This window comes from Barbus barbus (genome assembly GCF_936440315.1).
Source record: "Barbus barbus genome assembly, chromosome: 5".
Classification (NCBI taxonomy): Eukaryota; Metazoa; Chordata; class Actinopteri; order Cypriniformes; family Cyprinidae; genus Barbus; species Barbus barbus.
Genome location: NC_136733.1, coordinates 34,172,203 through 34,190,492, shown reverse-complemented (window position 1 = coordinate 34,190,492; position 18,290 = coordinate 34,172,203). Strand labels below are relative to the sequence as shown.

Here is an 18,290-nt window from a genome sequence, read left to right as displayed (position 1 = left end):
AAAAAGTTCACGTCACGAATGGTTTATAGTGGGCCTGCGGGGAACACACTTAGCAACTAAACCCAGACAGTAAACGCCCCCCTTACCAGTAGAGGGCGCGGTGTGGTCACATGACAGTCGCAGGGTGCATGTAGCAGGGAAGTGCAGAGAGGAAGACAAGCCTCTAAACTTTCGGAATGAACTGAGTTGTTTTACAAAAATGCAAACCATCATAAGTTAACGGGTAAGTATGTGCAAAACAGTCATTTTTGTGGATAAATGTCCCACGCCGAATGTAGTTTATGATGCATGCTCCGTCTAGATTTGTGGTGGTGTGGCTGGTGTCATGCGCGTCTGTTAGCTACATTGTTTGATGTTGTTCATTGTAATTCCGCCAACAGTGAGCGGTGCGTCCGATATAAACATTAACAAATGCTGTTATATTCCTCAGTTAATAAGACATAGGAAAGCACGAGTCTAATAGTCTGTCATGCCTTTTCAGCAATGCAAAGAAAGTATAATTTATCGTTTTGGAGGGCCGAAGAGACAGATTTGTTGGCTGTGTCTCAACATCTAGTGTGATGCCTAGACATACAGCATTTGATGGCCAAAATGTTCTAAGTAGGCAGCTTACTACATTTTGAAACGCAGCCCTTCAGAGCGCGGTTGATACATTATTTCCCCCCATCAATACCGGTACATATTATAATTTTTTTATTCTGATCATATCAAATCGTTTTAATTGCTTTATTTGACATTTTACATAATCAGTCAAAACCATTAGGTTCCAACCATCCAATATATTTTACATTGACTATATATTTTTTATACATTAATTGGTCGCACATTTAATTTTTTACATTAACTGATTATTATAAAACATGCGAATATGTGTAATATACTAACACTGTAAATTCTCACAGAGGAAGGGACTTGGAGGTCTTCTTGGATTGCTCCAGGTTCCCCCTGCCATGGCCAAGTCCAAAAAAGGTGAGTTCATTGATTTCAAGGTTATTATTCATAATGCAAGTTCAGGTCGGTTAATGCATCCCATACTACAAAAGGATCTGGTATTCTTTTTCAGATTTGATTAATCTATCAACTGCAAAATGCACGTTGTTTACATACCTTAATGTTTTTCATATGTTACCCTGGACCACAAAACCAGTCATAAGGGTCAATTGGTTTTTAAATTGAGATTTATACATAATCTGAAAGCTGAACAAACTTTCCATTGATGTATGGTTTGTTAGGACAGGTCAACATTTGTCTGAGATACAACTATTTTAAAATCTGGAATCTGAGGGTGCAATAAAAATCTAAATATTGAGAAAATCGCCTTTAAAGTTGTCCAAATTAAGTTCTTAGCAATACATATTACTAATCAAAAATTAAGTTTTGATATATTTATGGTAGGAAATTTACAAAATATCTTCATGGAGCATGATCTTTAGTGAACTGACATACTGCCAAGTATGGTGACCCATACTCGGAATTCGTGCTCTGCATTTAACCCATCCAACGTGCACACACACAGCAGTGAACACACACCCGGAGCAGTGGGCAGCCATTTATGCTGCGGCGCCCGGGGAGCAGTTGTGGGTTCAGTGCCTTGCTCAAGGGCACCTCAGTCGTGGTATTGAGGGTGGAGAGAGCGCTGGACATTCACTCCCCCCACCTACAATCCCTGCCGGCCGGAGACTCGAACCCACAACCTTTGGATTACGAGTCCGACTCTCTAACCATTAGGCCAAGACTTCCGACTTCCCCTTTACTTAATAACCTAATGATTTTTGACATAAAGTCGATAATTTGTAATGTATTGTTGGCTAATGCTACAAATATACCCATGCTACTTATGACTGGTTTTCTGCTCCAGGGTCACATATTTTATCATGCTGTGGTTGTAGGTATGGACAGCCCTGCGGACCCACCGAGAAGAGGCAGGAAGACCAAATCCCTTGGTGCTGCTCCAAAAGTTGGTAAACAACAGTGTGCTCTTGGCAGCACAAAGAGCCCAGAGACCAGCTTTCAGCTACTCTCTGGCCAGACATCCCTCAAGCTACCAGGTGAAAACATCATCTCAGGAAATCATGGCTCTATCCAGCAAGATAAACAAGATGCTTCAGAAACACAGAGTTCTGAGTCTGGTAATGCTGCCAAGAGCATCCCCACTTTGTCCTCACCTGCAGCCAGACAGGAAGGGGATGCCCGGAGAGGGCCGGAGGAGTTTAAAGCTGTGAATCCTGCTCCGCCACGTTTGGCTTGGAAAACCATGGTTAGACCAGCACCAGCTCCATCTGCTCTGAAGGTAGCCTGCTGCTTGCTTATGTACCTTCTAGTTCATATTAATGAGTCAGGAAAATGTGGAAGGCATGGATTTTGATGATAACCTAAAATGTTTGTGTTGGGGGTTGGGGGGGGGGGGGGGGACTCACAGACATTTCTGAACAATTCAAAGGGCCTGGGACAAAAACAGTTTTATTGGTGGGATGCCCATAAATTATATTTCTTATATGCAGTAGGCCTACCGTTCTTGTACTACTACTTAATTTCACAAATGTTTGTTCTGGTTAATATTTTTTTGGAAACCATGATAGTTTTTTTCACGATTCTGTCTGATTAGAAATTCTGATGATTAGAAAGTTTAAAAAACAGCATTAAAACTCTTATACTTGTAAATCTTTACTGTGACTATGGAACAATTTAATATATCCTTCATTAACTCTTTAAAAGTAAGGTAGTTGTTAAGTTTAGGTATTGGGTAGGATTAGGGATGTAGAATATGGTCATGCAGAATATGTGCTTTATATGTACTAATAAACAGCCAATATATTAATAATAGGCATGCTAATAATAAGCAACTAGTTAATAGTGAGAATTGGTCCCTATACTAAAATGTTACACAAATCTGCCCAACAAAAACTTACATATGTCTGTTTTTATTAATGCAACATCATAGACAATGAACAGCGAAAAAAGTGCGTATGAGAGAGACGTGGAGTCCTCGCACACACAGCATCTCAGTTTACCTCAAGAACTCAAAGACTCGACACAAACAGGTGTGAAATTTAAAAAAAAGTTTAATTAAAACCTCTTTGTTTAGAACACAAAAGAGTAAAACCAATTGCATGCTCCCCTGTTTGTATTCTTCTGCAGCCTCCAAGAAGAAGAAAAGAAAAATGGGCTTATATAATTTTGTTCCCAAAAAGAAACCAAAAGTGTCCAAGAAACCGAATGTCTCGTTGTCCTCTTCAAATGAGCAGGTCTGATATCTTACACGTTAGACTACTTCCATGTGTGTGAAATGAAGCCATTCATCTTGGCCAAATCTTGAACATTCAAGATCTTTGTTTCCAAACCCTGCAGGAGGATTCACATACTGTTGGCTGCAAAGTTATGCAGATGTCCATTGAAGAGGCATTCAAAAATAGAGTTAGTTCTGAGAAACCAGAGGAGGCGGCTTCAGCGGCTGAGAGAGAAACTGCAGCAGAACCGCACCAGAACAAGGAAACGGAGGACCTTCCACAAGGCCACGCTGAAGAATACACCGAGCTGCCTCTACATGCTCTGGCTCATGAAAGCATGTTCACAGAAATCCCCACAGGTAGATATTATCTGCACCTGAAGACAATAGAACTGAAGTCCACTTCTTGCTTGCTTATGTATTTCATACTTCCACCTCATGAAATCTGTATACTTCCTTTCTGTTTGTTTTCATACAATAGGTTGATCTCAGAATGAGCAGAGGCAGGTTTCAGACAGAGCATACTGACTTTGTAAGACCATAAGACCACATGGCAACATACATGCAGACCTTTTGTAAAAATAAACAACTTTTTGTTGCATATTCGCTTTTTAATACATCATCATAAAAAATAAAGAAATGGCAGATCAGGGAGGGTTTAGTAGCCTAGGACATTCTAGTATCAGAGGGCTGAAACAGTAAGAAAACCAATTTCAAGTACCTAAAGTGGTCTTAAATGTTTTTATCCAGAGGATAAAGAAAACATGGAGGCTGATGACATATTGGAACCTCCACTGTGTAGCTGTCGCATGGAGGCACCGAAGAACCAGGATGTAGTAACTCTTGCTGAGGGCAAGTGCATGGCTGTAGAGAGTGTCGATGGAAAGGTAGAACATGTCATGTTTCAAAACATCTGTCTGTGAAAGGATAACAAAATTAAATCTTTAAATATATTCACACCACTGTAACAGTTGCTTTTTATGTATGATAACATTATACTTACGTGGTGAATTGATTTTAAGAAGCATAAAAAAAAAATCTTTTTTTTTGTTCTCTCTCTAGCTGAGTTTATGTCGGAAGGTGATTCTGAAGCAGGAAATGATGCGTCCCTCTCTGAGGATTCCATTACTGGTGTTGTGCGAGGATCATCGTGCGGGCATGGTGAAGCACCAGAGCTGCCCAGGCTGTGGTTTCTTCTGCAGGGCTGTAAGTTAACCATACACTAGCTTTCAAAAGTTTGGGGTTGGTAAGATTTTTTCCAATGCTTTTTTAAAAACCTGCATTTATTTGATGATAATACAGTTAAACATGAATATTGTGAAATATTATTGATAACTGTAATAAGATAATAACTGTTTTTATATCTGAATATATTTTTAAATATCATTTATTTCCTGTGATGGCAAAGCTGGATTTTCATCAGCCATTACTTCAGTCTTTAGTGTTGCATGTAAAAAAACAACAACTCTTGAGTGGTGGTATATGAAGAGCTTTCCCAAAGTATCCCAAAATTAAGAATGTATACACTTTCATTATTCATTTTTGTTTTATCAAACAAATACGTTAGGGACATAGTTTTTGTGTTGGCCTTGGGATGCCATTGTAGAAATGTGTTATGATTAATAAGTGTTTTGTGAGGTCCATGTAGAATTCATAAGGTGTGAGTGTGCTTGATTTTAAAAATATTTTAAGAGCTATTAATTTCTTTGGCGGCTACAGTTTTTTGATTACAAAAAGTTGCACCTTTAATAGTTCAACTTGGGAGTTAAAACCCTGAAATTACAAAATTAATATTATAGTGGTCTGTCTAATCCAGGGGACGTTTATAGAATGTCAGCCAGATGGGAACATCTCTCACCGCTTTCACCGGAGCTGTGCCTCTCAGATCAGAGGTCAGGTCTACTGCCCTCACTGCGGTGAGGAGGCTAGTCATGCTAAGGAGGTCACGATCCCCAAACCTGACTGTGTTACTGCAGTGCCAACAGCCGCTGTGCCTGCGCACAAAAGAGACACCGCCTTAATGGAGTAAGTTTAAATCAGTTAAATCAATGGCGCAAGTTAAAAGTAAATTTGATGTGTTTGCTCACACTGGTTATGTTGTTGTATATCTGTTATTATTGTGTCTTACAGCAGGGCTAAATTGGACTCTGTAACTGTTGGTGGAGTGATAGACCCTGCTAAAGAATCACTGGAAAGCGTTTTAAATGCACTCGAGGATGGGAAGTAAGGATCTGTGTCCTGGTCCTGTACATCAGTGATGTCCTGATCCTGTATCATTAAATAAATGCATTCGTTTATTTGACTCTTCGCCATTTTTAGATTTGCTTTGTTGTTCATTTCAAACAAGCATTGCATATTTTTAAAGGTATAAGAAATTCAAGCTGCCTCCAAAGCAGCTTTACTTCTCTGCGAAGCGAGGAGAGCTCCAGAGGATCCTGCATATGCTGGGTATGATTTTTCTCAAGAAACCAGTCTTATATATGCATGATGTACTAGATGCTTTGTGATTGATAACTGTTGTTGTTTTGATGGTAATCAGTGGAAGGTGTAGACCCAAATTTGCGAATGGACAGTGAGAAGAGGAAGACTTCCTTGCATTGTGCTGCTGAGGAGGGACATAAAGAGATCTGCCATATATTAGTGCAGGTACTGCTTACGTTAATAGCACACATTCATTTCTTAATATACACTACCATTCAAAAGTCTAGGGTCTGAAAGTCTTTTATGTTACTAAAGGAAATCTCTTATGCTCAGCAAGGCTGCATTTCTTAGAATACAGTAAAAACAGTAATATTGAGAAATATTAATATTTTAAATATTTATTATTACTTTTTAAATTGTTTCAAAACGTAATTTAATCATGTGATGGTGAAGCTGAATAATTTCAGGCTTCGGTGTCACATTATTCTTCAGAAATCATTCTAATTTGGTGCTCAAGAAACATTTTTCTTAATTTATGATAACTTTTGGAAACTGTTGTAAGAGGACCTGATGAACTTGATTTTTAAAGTTATTTAATTTTGTTTTATTTTTTATATTTTGAAATATTCCATTTTCCACGAGTGCATCCAGTATAATATGCTCTTATTTAATATTGAAGTTTAGTAATATAAATAATTTCTTTATCTCTATAGGCTGGTGCGAACCTTGACATGTGTGATTCAGAGCAGAGAACTCCTCTGATGTACGCCTGTGAGAACAATCATCTAGAAACAGTGAAATACTTACTGAAAGCTGGTGCTTCTACTGGACATAAGGTATGATAGCCAGCCTTCATCTCTCTATCAACTGTGAAATACAATGTTTTGCTACAGTTATCTCATGCTACCCATTGATTTTAATGAGGTATTGAAATCCATAAGCCACTGTATGTAATGTGTTCAGTATGCAAGGTATTTGCATGATTAAAATCTAGTGATTTATGCCGCCTTCGCAGGATATGAGAGGCTCTACATGTCTTCACTTGGCAGCCAGAAGAGGACACACAGGTGTGCTGCAGTATCTTGTCTCCATGCCATCCATAGACGTCAACTGTAAGGTAGCAGTGTGCATGAGTTTGTTATATAGAATATACATTTTTGTGTACATGCCATATATATTTACCCTTAAATTGCATTTTAATTAGAATTTTTTGAGGATGTTGTAAGGAGTTTTTGACAGTAAAACTACCCATTCTTAGATGCTTTATGGATACCGGAGTGCTTAATAATTGAAGATTATGGGGTCTTCTTCTTTTGGTTAGGATGATGGCGGGTGGGCTCCTCTTACCTGGGCAACTGAGAACACGAATCTAGAGCAGGTGAAGATGCTGGTCTCAGCGGGAGCTGATGTACAAATAAGAGATAAGGTCTGTGAGCATTTCATTTCAATATTTCAGCTTTTTGATGCACTTTTTCCACTTTGTTTGTTAAAGTCAGACTGCTAAAATGGATTGCCAGCAAATAATTGCATGTCAAACGATCTGGTTGTAAATCAGTTACACTACCATTCAGAAGATTAATTAATACTTTTATTCAGCAAAAAGGCATTCAATTGATTACAAGTGCTCTTCTTTTGAACTCTATATTCAGCAAAGAATCCTGAAAAAAAACCTCTTAAAATGAAATGTTTCTTGAGCACCAAGTCAGCATATTTCTTAAGGATCATGTGACATTAATCTTACCAATCCCAAACTTTGGAACACTAGTGCTTATGTATGATAGATATGAGATTTTATCATCCTAAGGTGAATTTTGCTTGTGGTCTGATGTGTTATCTAGGAGGAGAATGTCTGCCTCCACTGGGCAGCATTCTCTGGCTGTGATGAGATCGCTCAGCTGCTGCTTGACAAGAGATCTGACCTACATGCTGTGAACATCCATGGAGACTCACCTCTCCACATAGCTGTCAGACAGAACCAGCTGGACTGTGTAATGTAAGTGTAGAACGAAGAGAGTATACCTAGATAACTGGGAGCAAGACCCTTTAATGAGCACTGAAATATTCATGTTATCCCAAGGTCACTTTAGGGGAAGTCAGTTCACTTGAGGCCATCTGGGTAACAAACTGGGTTTCTCTGTAGGCAAAAGACATTCAAGTACAGCTCATATCTGCTTCAATGAATGACTTTCGTATGATGATACATTTCCTAAATATATTGACCACCATATTGAGTATTACAGTGTCTCCCATTCATTTTTCTAGTCACCTTTATTTCTATAGCACTTAACTACAAAACAGATTGTGTTAAAGCAGCTTCTCAGAGATAGGAAAATATCAGTGTCAATTATGGATGTTAATCAGACAAAGGTTTGTGGTTGAAACTGTCAGTTGTAAAAGGACTAATCTTGAGCTTTGTCTTTAGGCTGTTTCTGTCTCGAGGAGCAGATGTAAATCTGAAAAACAAGGACGGTGAGACTCCTTTGGACTGCTGTAGTATAAATTCCAAGATGTGGACAATCCTCAACACCAATAAGAAGCTGACAGATGCTAGGAGGGGCAGAGACAGCTTAAGAGAAAGACTCCTTTGCAGGTAAAGCAAGAAAACTAGGATCAAATCTTTCTGTTTTGCAGGTTAATATCACAGACGGTGTTTTGTTACATATTCTGTTCTTTTTCCAAGCATCTTGGAGATGATTCTACAGTACTTAGGGATTTAGTCTGTTTGTTTTCTGTCTCTTTATGTAATCGCCAACAGACTTGATGATGGTGAGCTTAGATCTCGGTTTTTGAGACTCCTTGTGCATACAAATATATTACTGGATTAATACAATTAATGGCAAAAGAAATGTTTGTAAATATAAATCGATCCTTCCTGCTGGCATGCTAAAGCAAAATATAAAGACAACAGTCTTAAAACAGTTTTTCTCGGCGAGTCCAATGCAATATTCCAAGTCTAAGATATTTTTGGTATTTGTGCTGGAAGTATTATTTTTTTATTAACAAAAACGGTGAATATTAATATTAAATTAATGAACCACTTTTGATTTTATGATTCCAAAAGTTTCAATGCACGATCCTTACAAATAGAAAATACAGTGAAATAGACTTATATTAGGTTAATATATTAATTGTGGGCCCCAGCCCTTTGGTGAAGAACCACTGATATATTACTTTTTACTGTTTCTTTCCCTTGAGATTATTCAAGAAACTTATGGCAAGACAAATTTATTGTTAAACTATAACTATTCATTATTTTTAATATTGATAATACACAAAAAGTTACACTTTGAGGAAAAATATATAAAATAATAATGTGTGGCTTCTGTATTATTTGTAAGCTAGAATTTGCTACTTTTTTATTGATATTGTTATTGAAACTGCCATGAATTTCAAGTCCATGTACTGTACTGTAATGCAGTATTTATCTTGAATTAATCAGTACCGCATCTTTTAAAACATACTGAAAACCCTTGAAAACTGGCTACAGCTGAATCAATATTATATTAATTTAGCTTGCCTTGAAGAAATAAAGGCCCGGTTTCATAGACAGGGCTTAGCCTAAGCCAGGATTAGGCCATAGTTCAATTAGGACATTTAAGTAATTTTTATAAACTTGCCTTAGAAAAAAGCAAACTGGTGTGCATCTTAAGACAAAACAAAGGCACTGGCATGTTTTAAGATCAGTCAGTGCAAGTTTCTTTCAGTTGAAACAGCTCAGACTTACATTTTAGTCTAGGACTAGGCTTGAGCCTGGTCTGTGAAAACGGGGGCTTCATTCTGCTTTTCTTTGCACAGCTTCAAAGTCAGCTGTCGAGCCCGTGTGCGAATGGCCTTAAAATATATTGAATATTTGGCACAGACTGTGGGTAAATATTTAATGTGATTGTGGGACTGTTGTGCGTTGTGTTTCAGGGATGTGTCCCGTGGCTATGAGGACGTCCCTGTGCCGTGTGTGAATGGGTTGGACCACGAGCCCTGCCCCAGCAACTTCAAATATGTTCCAGAGAACTGTTTTACCTCTCAAGTGAATATAGATGAGAACATAACGCACTTACAGGTAAGAGGCTTAGAGGCATAGTGTCAAAAGCCATAACAAGGTTAATGCTGTTATTACAGCTATATGAAATGCTTGTCTCTCTCTCTCTCACTGGAATAGCACTGCAGTTGTAAAGATGACTGTGCATCAAGCAGCTGTATCTGTGGCCAGCTCAGCATGCGCTGTTGGTATGACAAGGTAAGATGCTGCTAGTGCTAAACTATTCATTTTAGCAGGATAAATGACATGGTAATGATACAGTGACATAAACAATAGATGTTGCCAATCCCAGGTCTTTAGCAGCTGTTTCACAACATATTAATAGTCACCAACTATGATTGTGCTGTGTATGAGCGTATGATTAGAGGGGGATTTTTGTAATGCTTAAAATTAAAATGAATAGTATTTATGATTTCTTGTTGTGCAGGATGGCCGCTTGTTGAAAGAGTTCTGCAGGGATGATCCACCCTTCCTGTTTGAGTGTAACCATGCCTGTTCCTGTTGGAGAACGTGCCGAAATAGAGTGCTACAGAATGGCCTTCGGTAATATAACGAATCAGTGTATTATTGCATATTCCCTGAATATTTTGTAAACTCTGAATTTAGAGTGTAGAATTTTTCTCACAACTGTATAATTTTCTCGTCTTTAGGGTCAGACTGCAGGTGTTTAGGACTGAGAGGATGGGCTGGGGGGTCCGAGCACTGCAGGATATTCCTGAGGGAACTTTCGTATGCGAGTATGACCCTCTCTTTAGTCAGCTGCTTTACACAAAAAAATACACAATGAACACAAATCCACAGCTATATTCAAAGGCCTCATAACTTTTCCCAGTTGTTTATTATTTAATGGATAAGGATTTTTTTTTTTTTGCTAATAATTTCTACCCAGTCATTTGTTTTTAGAGCTTGGCACAATAGGAAAAAATTATATTTGTTATAAAAATTCCAGGTGTAGAAAAGGTACTTTTAAAATCATATATCCAGAACAGTAGGAATCCTGGTTCTATAAAGAAAATAATTAATATTGATATTAAGTTATAATATTATAATATATAATTTATACATTATATTATTACTTTATTGGAATATGTGACCCTGGACCACACAACAGTCAAAAGGGTCAATTTTTTTTTTAATTGAGATTTATACACAATCTGAAAGCTTAATAAATAAGGGCAATATAGGACAATATTTTGCTGAGATGCAACTATTTGAAAATCTGGAATATGAGGGTGCAAAAAAAATCACCTTTAAAGTTGTCCAAATGAAGTCCTTCGCAATGCATATTACTAATTAAGTTTTTATATATTTACGGCAGGAAATTTACAAAATATCCTCATGGAACATGGTCTTTACTTAATACTCTAATGATTTTTGGCATAAAAGAAAAACGGATAATTTTGACCCATACAATGTATTTTTGGCTGTTGCTACAAATATACCTGTGCTACTTGTAACTGGTTTTGTGCTCCATCAGTGTTTTATTTTTTTTTAATTCTGTTATCTTGAGACTTACTTGGAAGTTTGCTGAGGCCCATTTTAAATGGCTATTATTATAGTTGTCTCTTCATATTAACCTGGTGTTGAATAATTTTAATATGAAAAAATTACATATTAAGGAAGCAATGCTTGCATTCTGAAGAACTCTCCTACTGACTTCAGTGTCAAGGATATTAATTTAATGCCAAATGTGCTACAAAAAATGAAAGCTATTAGGGGAATTATCATTTATTCAGACGTGATTAATCTCATGCTGTTTCGGTCCAATACTTGTGCCCTAAGGATTTTTCTCTGTGTGCAGGTTTGCAGGTGAAATCATTTCAGATGGGGAAGCTAATGTTCGGGAAAATGACTCGTACATGTTCAACCTAGACAATAAGGCAAGTTTAGAGGTTTGTCTTGGTAAAATTGTGCTAAAGTGTAAGATTATCATTTTCGCAAGTGAATGCTTTTTTTACATGCCACCTTCAGGGGGCGCTAACGTATATGAAAATGTTAATGGAGCTCAAGCACAGCTCATTTGGATAGTGTATTTAATGGTAATTTTTAATTTTTTTTTAGGTTGGAGAGGTCTACTGCATTGATGCCCAGTTTTATGGTAATGTTAGTAGGTTTATGAATCATCTTTGTGAACCCAATCTATTCCCAGTGAGGGTGTTCACCAAACACCAGGACATGCGCTTTCCTCGAATTGCACTCTATGCAAGCAAGGCTATTCAAGCTGGAGACGAGCTAGGGTAAACCTTTATCATTTTTTTTTTCTCATTGTTTGTTTCATTTATCCATTGACACATTTGTAATCAAAGTAATTCCCCAGGTTGCTTGAATTAAAACTAATTTTATTTTCATTAATCAGGTTTGACTATGGTGATCCCTACTGGCAAATCAAGAAAAAGTACTTCCGTTGTCAATGTGGCTCTGCAAAATGTAGATACTCTGAGACCGTTCTGGGGCAGAACCACGCAGACAGCTCAGTCCGAGCGCTTGGTGATCAGACTGTTGCTCAGGTGGAACACATCCAGTCAGCTAACACCGCTATAGCAGTAACTCAACCCTGAGCCCTTCACACGTACAACAGGATGTGCTGAGACCTTTAACGTATAAATATTGTTAGGAGTGCAACGCATCATTTCTTGAATCTCCGCTCCAAGTAAGGACAATTTGTGCAGAGATACAGCATCATTTATTTTATCACCACGTTGTTGAGGGCATTTGTAATAAGAATTTTAATCAAAGGTGTTTTGGGCCTTTTTTTTAATCTGAATGCATGTCTCACAAAGTTTTTATCTTCTTAGGATGATGGTGAGGCTCCTTAATTGTATGAGATATAGGCACTAGCGTATTAGACTTTTATACATTTTTAAGCATAAACTATTATATACTTGGTATAAAAAACAGAGTTTTAGTTGATTATCATAAGAAAAAAAGAGAGTAGTAGTAGAACAGATGGACAAGTTCTGCTGGCTTTTTTTTAATTTTATTTTTACTCCGTCTTCTCAGGAGCAGAGATCAGGGTTTTCTAATCAGTTTTTCCATGTATTGAAATTTCACTATGAAATGGTTACAGAATTTTAAATATCATGCCTGTGAAAAATAAAGCTTTCATTGATGGTTTTTATTATTAATTTGATTTTGTAATTTAGGCTGACTGATGGACAACTGTTTATGCAAATGTGCGTATGTGTGTATTTGTATATATATGTGCGTGTGTGTATATATATATATATATATATATATATATATATATACACACACAAACACACCCCATGTGTATGCGTATGCGTACACATGTATATGCACGCACACACACATATATATATATATATATATATATATATATATATATATATATATATATATATATATATATATATATATACACGCATATACATACATATATACACACACGCACATATATACACACACATATATATATATACACACACGCACATATATACACATATATATACACACACGCACATATATACACATACACACACATATATATATATATATATACACACACATACACTTTGCTCAAAACAAATTGTGTGCTTCAGTGAAATTCAGAGAGTGCGCTTTCTGTTAATCAAATAATTCTGAAAAAGTCAAAGAAACCTGAAAAAATATAACATGGTTATAACAAAAAATTAAAAATAAATGTTTGTTCAGCACCGAATCAGCATATTAGATTTAATTCTGAAGGATCATGTGGAGCAAAGGCTGCTGAAAATTCAGCTTTTCTTCCATAGGATTAAAATTAAATTTGAAAATATATTAAAATGTAGAACAATTATTTTAAATTGCAATCATATTTCGAGACATTCCTGTTTATCAGGTAAATTAAGCATGAGACTTCTTTCCAAACCATTAAAAACCTACTAAAACGGCAGTGTATATATATTCTGTATGTAAAAATATTTTGTTGTAGAATTTACAAACATATTGTAGTATTTATTGGATATTCTGTACTGAAAACAGGTTCAAATTAATGCGCTCAAAAACATCTGTTCACGTCAATATTTGTAGCCGTAAACACACTATAAATTTTAATAAAGCACAATTTACTTTGAGCGACTAGCCTATGCTTAACATTACTTGACACTTTCACGTTTTGTTCTACCAAATAAATGACATGCAATCATATCAGCATTCAAATCCTTTAAAAACATAAATTACAAGTTGCTACGAAGTTAACAGATATTTTATTTGTTTTAAAAACCCATTAGAAATTCCCAAGGGATCATCATCCCATGTCTCAAAAAACGCTAGTTTTCTTCCGGGTTTTCGGACTACAAACTGCACAGCCCCATTGAAGGGTTAACGTAAATGTAAAAGAAACCCAACACCCTCCGAAAGGCGTCAGTCACGAGATAATGTCCTGATTTTCTCCACCCTTTTCTAAATCGATGTGTTTACTGTGGGAAGTGCAGACGCACCCATCCCTCACAGATGTGCCTAATTCTTCTTTACTTTAAAGCACCCGTCCAAACGGTTTGAAGTGCTGTATAATTGACTGCTGGGGTCTGGAAGGGTACACGCTGTATTTTCCCCTCTTGCCCCAGTGCCATGGATACTGTAGCGGTACAGGTGGAGCCACTGACAGGCTGCTCCAGTCACGTGATCTGATTCAGAAGAAGCAGCGGCTGCAGAAATTGGTTAAAATTTCATTGCCAGGCTACGGTCTAGAGGAAAAAAGGCTGTTAATATCGTTTGCGCGTTTTCATTTCAACGATATAAACGCGTTATCCTCTGTTAAAGCGAAGAGCGCAGGCAAGATCGGAGGAAAACAGCGAAGCATCTGCAAGCAGGATCTTACCATCAGTGCGCTTGACTCCATTCAATCGCAGCACAGTTTGTAAAGGCACCTTCGCTGAATGGACTTAATTCATGGCATGTCTGATAATCTAAATCCTTCGAGTGAGGCGTGAAAATGGTCCTTGCTGGATATGAGCGCTCGCTTTTTGGTGGATTGTGTAACGTGGAGCGATAAACTTTAACTGGCGTTCGGTTCATAACAGAGATGCGTTTAGATGTGCTCTGAATGGCTGGAATACTTTAAGCAACTCTCTCTCTGTGTTTGTGGCGGCTGAACGAGCTCTTGTGGATGCCAGACCTGGACGGATGAGAAGACCTCGTGGCTGGGACTACATCGCGCGTTGTGATGCTTCTTCCTTACTCTCTGTCTGATGTGAATTTGGATTTCTATTGTCAAATCTGCGCGTTTCTAGAATGGCTCGCTTCGAAGAGGACCTCCCGACCCGGTACGGAGGCGGTGGCTCTCCAGTGGGTCCAGGCAGAGGGGCAAGCCGGCCGCCAGGCCCCCCGGCCGGACAGAGGATGTATAAGCAAACAATGGCCCAAAGAGCCCGGTCAATGGCCATATACAACCCGATACCGGTCAAACAGAGCTGTTTAACAGTCAACCGATCCCTGTTCATCTTCAGCGAAGATAATATCATTCGGAAATATGCAAAGAAAATAACAGAGTGGCCATATCCTTTACATAAATCACAGTCACTTGTAAGAGGGCAAAATATGCCAGTTTGTAATCTGCAATAATTCTGGTTCACCCATCAGTTTGAGTAAAACAGCAGTTAAGTCGCAAAAGTTTTGGCGGAAATAAAGGCATCTTTTAATTCAACACATAAGCAGTAATGTTAATATTATTGGATTTAAATGACATGCAGCATGCAGGGTGTTGTCTGGCTGATGGAGCAAACATTATTTCAAGAGGGGTCGGTCCTATTGGTTTCCTCTCACGAAATGCCTCTGGAAAAGGGCTCAGATTAGATTTAAGTATAGCCTTTTTGTGATTGGCATGCAAAATGAAATTGGTAATTGTTTGCATGTGATATATAATGCAAATCTCGTGACGTAAAATGCCATTTAGAGTTTTTATCCCTTTCACATCTAGTCATTGCGGTATTGATTCTTTTCAGTCTGGAAACAAACCTCTCTGTCGCTCATGGCAACCAAAACAGGTCTTGCATTAGGCTGCCTAAATTGCTGTGCAGTCTCTGGAGACTTGCCCCTGGGAATACCAGTCATAAAGTAACTGAGATATACCTGCTAAGTCTTTACGTTATAATATTATAGCACTAGCAGCTTAAATCGTAAGATGCAGTCAAAAAGCAATAAAGCTGCAATTTAAGCGGAACAGGTTAGTGCTTTAACGTTAAAGTTCCTGAGTCCCAACCGGCGGTCCTCAAATCTGAATCGTTCTGAATCTTAATGATTTCACGAAATTGAGCATTTCCCTTTCACTTGAAAAAGTCTGAGGGGATGTTTTAGTCGCTCTCCAAGGTGCTGAAACACGCCTTTAAAGTGATGGAGGCCTACTGAGCACCTGAATGTAAAATACACAAGAGAATCTTTACCAAAAGAAAATAAAGATTAGAATTTTAATATTGTTTGATTAAAAATTATTTCACAACTTTACCAACCAACCTCACCAGTGAAATCAATTAGATGTTGAAAATCTGTTTGAACTTTAGTGATGGGTAAAACACGTTTCATGAGAACATGCTGAAGCTGAATAAATTAGTCCATAATACTGTCTTGATACATATACCATTTTTTGTTTTTATTTGTGTAGCCTGTTTTGTCCCAGGTATTCAAGAACTGGTTTAATTTCAAGCGCTAAGGGAGTATAAATAATGAAATTCTCCATTTATTGAGGTTCTCCTAATGTTCAGACTACAATGAATCTACTAGTCTGACGCAAATGTGTTTAGAGGAGTGCCACGGGAAATAATTATCCTCCTCCCCACTAACCAGCAGCTCTGAGGAATGACGCAGTTCACACAGCTCTTGACTGAGCCATAAGGTATATACCTGAGATGAAGTGAGAGAAATTTGATCAGTAATTATCGTGGAAAACTGATAGTGGAGTTGTAGTAGGGTGCATTTTAATTATTTGTCCAATAAAACCTGGGTGGCTCATTAACAAGAATTACTGATAAAAACTCTCGCTTCATCTCAGGCACCAAACGGCTCAGTCAAGTGCTGTGTGTATTGCGTCATAGATACACCTTTATACTGTTCTTTGTTGATTTCTGCACTAGTTTCAAAAATTGTTTGATGATCATATTATTTATATCTATTTGTATCTCATGGACTCTTTCCTTAACACCATCACTCCATTTGAGTACATGATTCTTGCCACCATTATAGCAAACTGCATTGTACTGGGCTTAGAGCAGCATTTACCAGCTTTAGACAAGACACCCATGTCAAAGCGACTGGTAAGTTGGACTTTCCCTCATTAAACAGCAATTTTACACATTGTCAATTTTTGTTGTTTTCACCAAAGTCTTTGTAAATAGCAGTTATTACTGTAGGCCAACAGTTTGCGTAGCCCACTTTTGCATTATTCATATAGCAGACACTTCGATCCTTTGTGAGCTGCTGTCAGTCATTAACAGTGGATCTCTTAACTGCCCTCCTAAATTGATCCACTGATCTTTGTTGATGCTTGACATTTCAGCATCTCTAATAAAAGAGGTTAATAAACTTAAAATGAACTGTCCCTTAAAACTTAACATGTTATTTTATATGATATTCAAGATTTTTTCAAACAAACATGAGCACTTACATATGCTATAATATTTTAAAACTTTTTTGCTTGCCATTTGATTTGTTTTTGTTTCAACGTCTTATTTAATATGTGCTTCACTTATGTACTGCAGTTTTTTAAAATGCCCTGGTATTAGAGATGTTTGCTTTAAACATTTATATTGAGAAATAACTGTTTCTATAGTAAAACTCTCCCCATTCTCCACCTTTAATTCACTTATAGAAGAAAAACGGTTTAATGAAAGATGTAAAATATTCAGTGTGCTTATTGAGAGATTTATGATTCTCTTTATACAAAGTTTTCATTGTAAACTTGCATTTTGAGTCTTATTTTGTATGAATAACCAGTCATATCTCTCTTCACTCTTAATAGGATGACACTGAACCCTACTTCATCGGAATATTTTGCTTCGAGGCCGGGATCAAGATCATCGCTTTAGGCTTCGCTTTTCATAAAGACTCCTACCTCCGCAATGGGTGGAATGTTATGGACTTCGTTGTTGTATTGACAGGGTAAGTTCAAATGTTCTTCAGATTGTTACTGAATGGTTGCTGTAAGATCTGAAAACTTTAAACCAGAGGAAAAGTATTATATATAAAACATTTGCCCATGGTCTGTCAAAAGAAAAAGAAAATGGCCAGTTGTTTTGTCGTTTTCATGCTATTGTTGACTAAAACCTCAGTGGAACTGAGTTGAGAAGCAAATTGGCCTGCTTGACCCTGGCACAGGCAGTGTAGCGGAGGTCCTGTACATAGACAAATGATGTTTGTGAGTCTTGTCTGCAGTCAGAATAGGGGTCTGGATGCGGGGATATGGCTTCTGCTCCAGTAGTACAATTGGCTGGTACTTTGGAGGTGTAATGGAGTGGAGAGGAAGCTACTTCATCTCCAGCAAAGCATACAGAGGGGATATTCTGATCCTTATTTAAAGCATTATAGTCTGGTGTAGATGATTGTTGCTGTCAGCATCCTGTTTGTCCTCAAATATCCCTGTATTACCTTTGGTTGTTTTTGAAATGTTTCCGAAAT

The 18,290-nt window shown here is 37.6% G+C and overlaps 2 protein-coding genes across 3 annotated transcripts in view; both read left to right on the top strand.

Annotated features, from left to right (window-relative positions):
• Positions 1 to 112: 112 nt before the first annotated feature.
• LOC306870570 (histone-lysine N-methyltransferase EHMT1-like) lies at positions 113 to 12,806 on the top strand. 2 transcript variants are annotated; one of them, XM_079417931.1, is made up of 25 exons: positions 113 to 223; positions 482 to 675; positions 903 to 969; positions 1,890 to 2,290; positions 2,942 to 3,041; positions 3,139 to 3,245; positions 3,349 to 3,586; positions 3,977 to 4,113; positions 4,289 to 4,432; positions 5,043 to 5,251; positions 5,357 to 5,449; positions 5,592 to 5,674; positions 5,766 to 5,872; positions 6,361 to 6,483; positions 6,663 to 6,764; positions 6,969 to 7,073; positions 7,486 to 7,640; positions 8,070 to 8,237; positions 9,560 to 9,704; positions 9,804 to 9,881; positions 10,111 to 10,226; positions 10,334 to 10,420; positions 11,485 to 11,563; positions 11,745 to 11,920; positions 12,040 to 12,806. In XM_079417931.1, the coding sequence occupies exons 3-25, from the start codon at positions 951 to 953 to the stop codon at positions 12,239 to 12,241; spliced, it is 3,174 nt and encodes a 1,057-aa protein (XP_079274057.1). In that variant the 5' UTR covers positions 113 to 223; positions 482 to 675; positions 903 to 950; the 3' UTR covers positions 12,242 to 12,806. The 2 variants fall into 2 exon arrangements, with proteins under 2 accessions (XP_079274057.1, XP_079274056.1); XM_079417930.1 differs by lacking the exon at positions 482 to 675.
• Positions 12,807 to 14,915: 2,109 nt separating this feature from the next.
• Positions 14,916 to 18,290, top strand: part of LOC306870127 (voltage-dependent N-type calcium channel subunit alpha-1B-like) — a gene marked incomplete at both ends in the record, with an annotated part of 115,696 nt that continues 112,321 nt past the window's right edge. Inside the window, 3 exons of the mRNA XM_079417208.1 lie at positions 14,916 to 15,191; positions 16,835 to 16,930; positions 17,635 to 17,774. Of these exons, the coding sequence (XP_079273334.1) occupies positions 14,916 to 15,191; positions 16,835 to 16,930; positions 17,635 to 17,774 (512 nt within the window). The remainder of the gene's footprint in view (positions 15,192 to 16,834; positions 16,931 to 17,634; positions 17,775 to 18,290) is intronic.

Excerpts from the sequence above, each read along its gene's own strand:
- LOC306870570 (XM_079417930.1), top strand. Across the intron at positions 3,042-3,138 it reads CAAAGACTCGACACAAACAG|CCTCCAAGAAGAAGAAAAGA; the intron begins GTGTGAAATTTA and ends ATTCTTCTGCAG. Across the intron at positions 6,484-6,662 it reads GTGCTTCTACTGGACATAAG|GATATGAGAGGCTCTACATG; the intron begins GTATGATAGCCA and ends CCGCCTTCGCAG.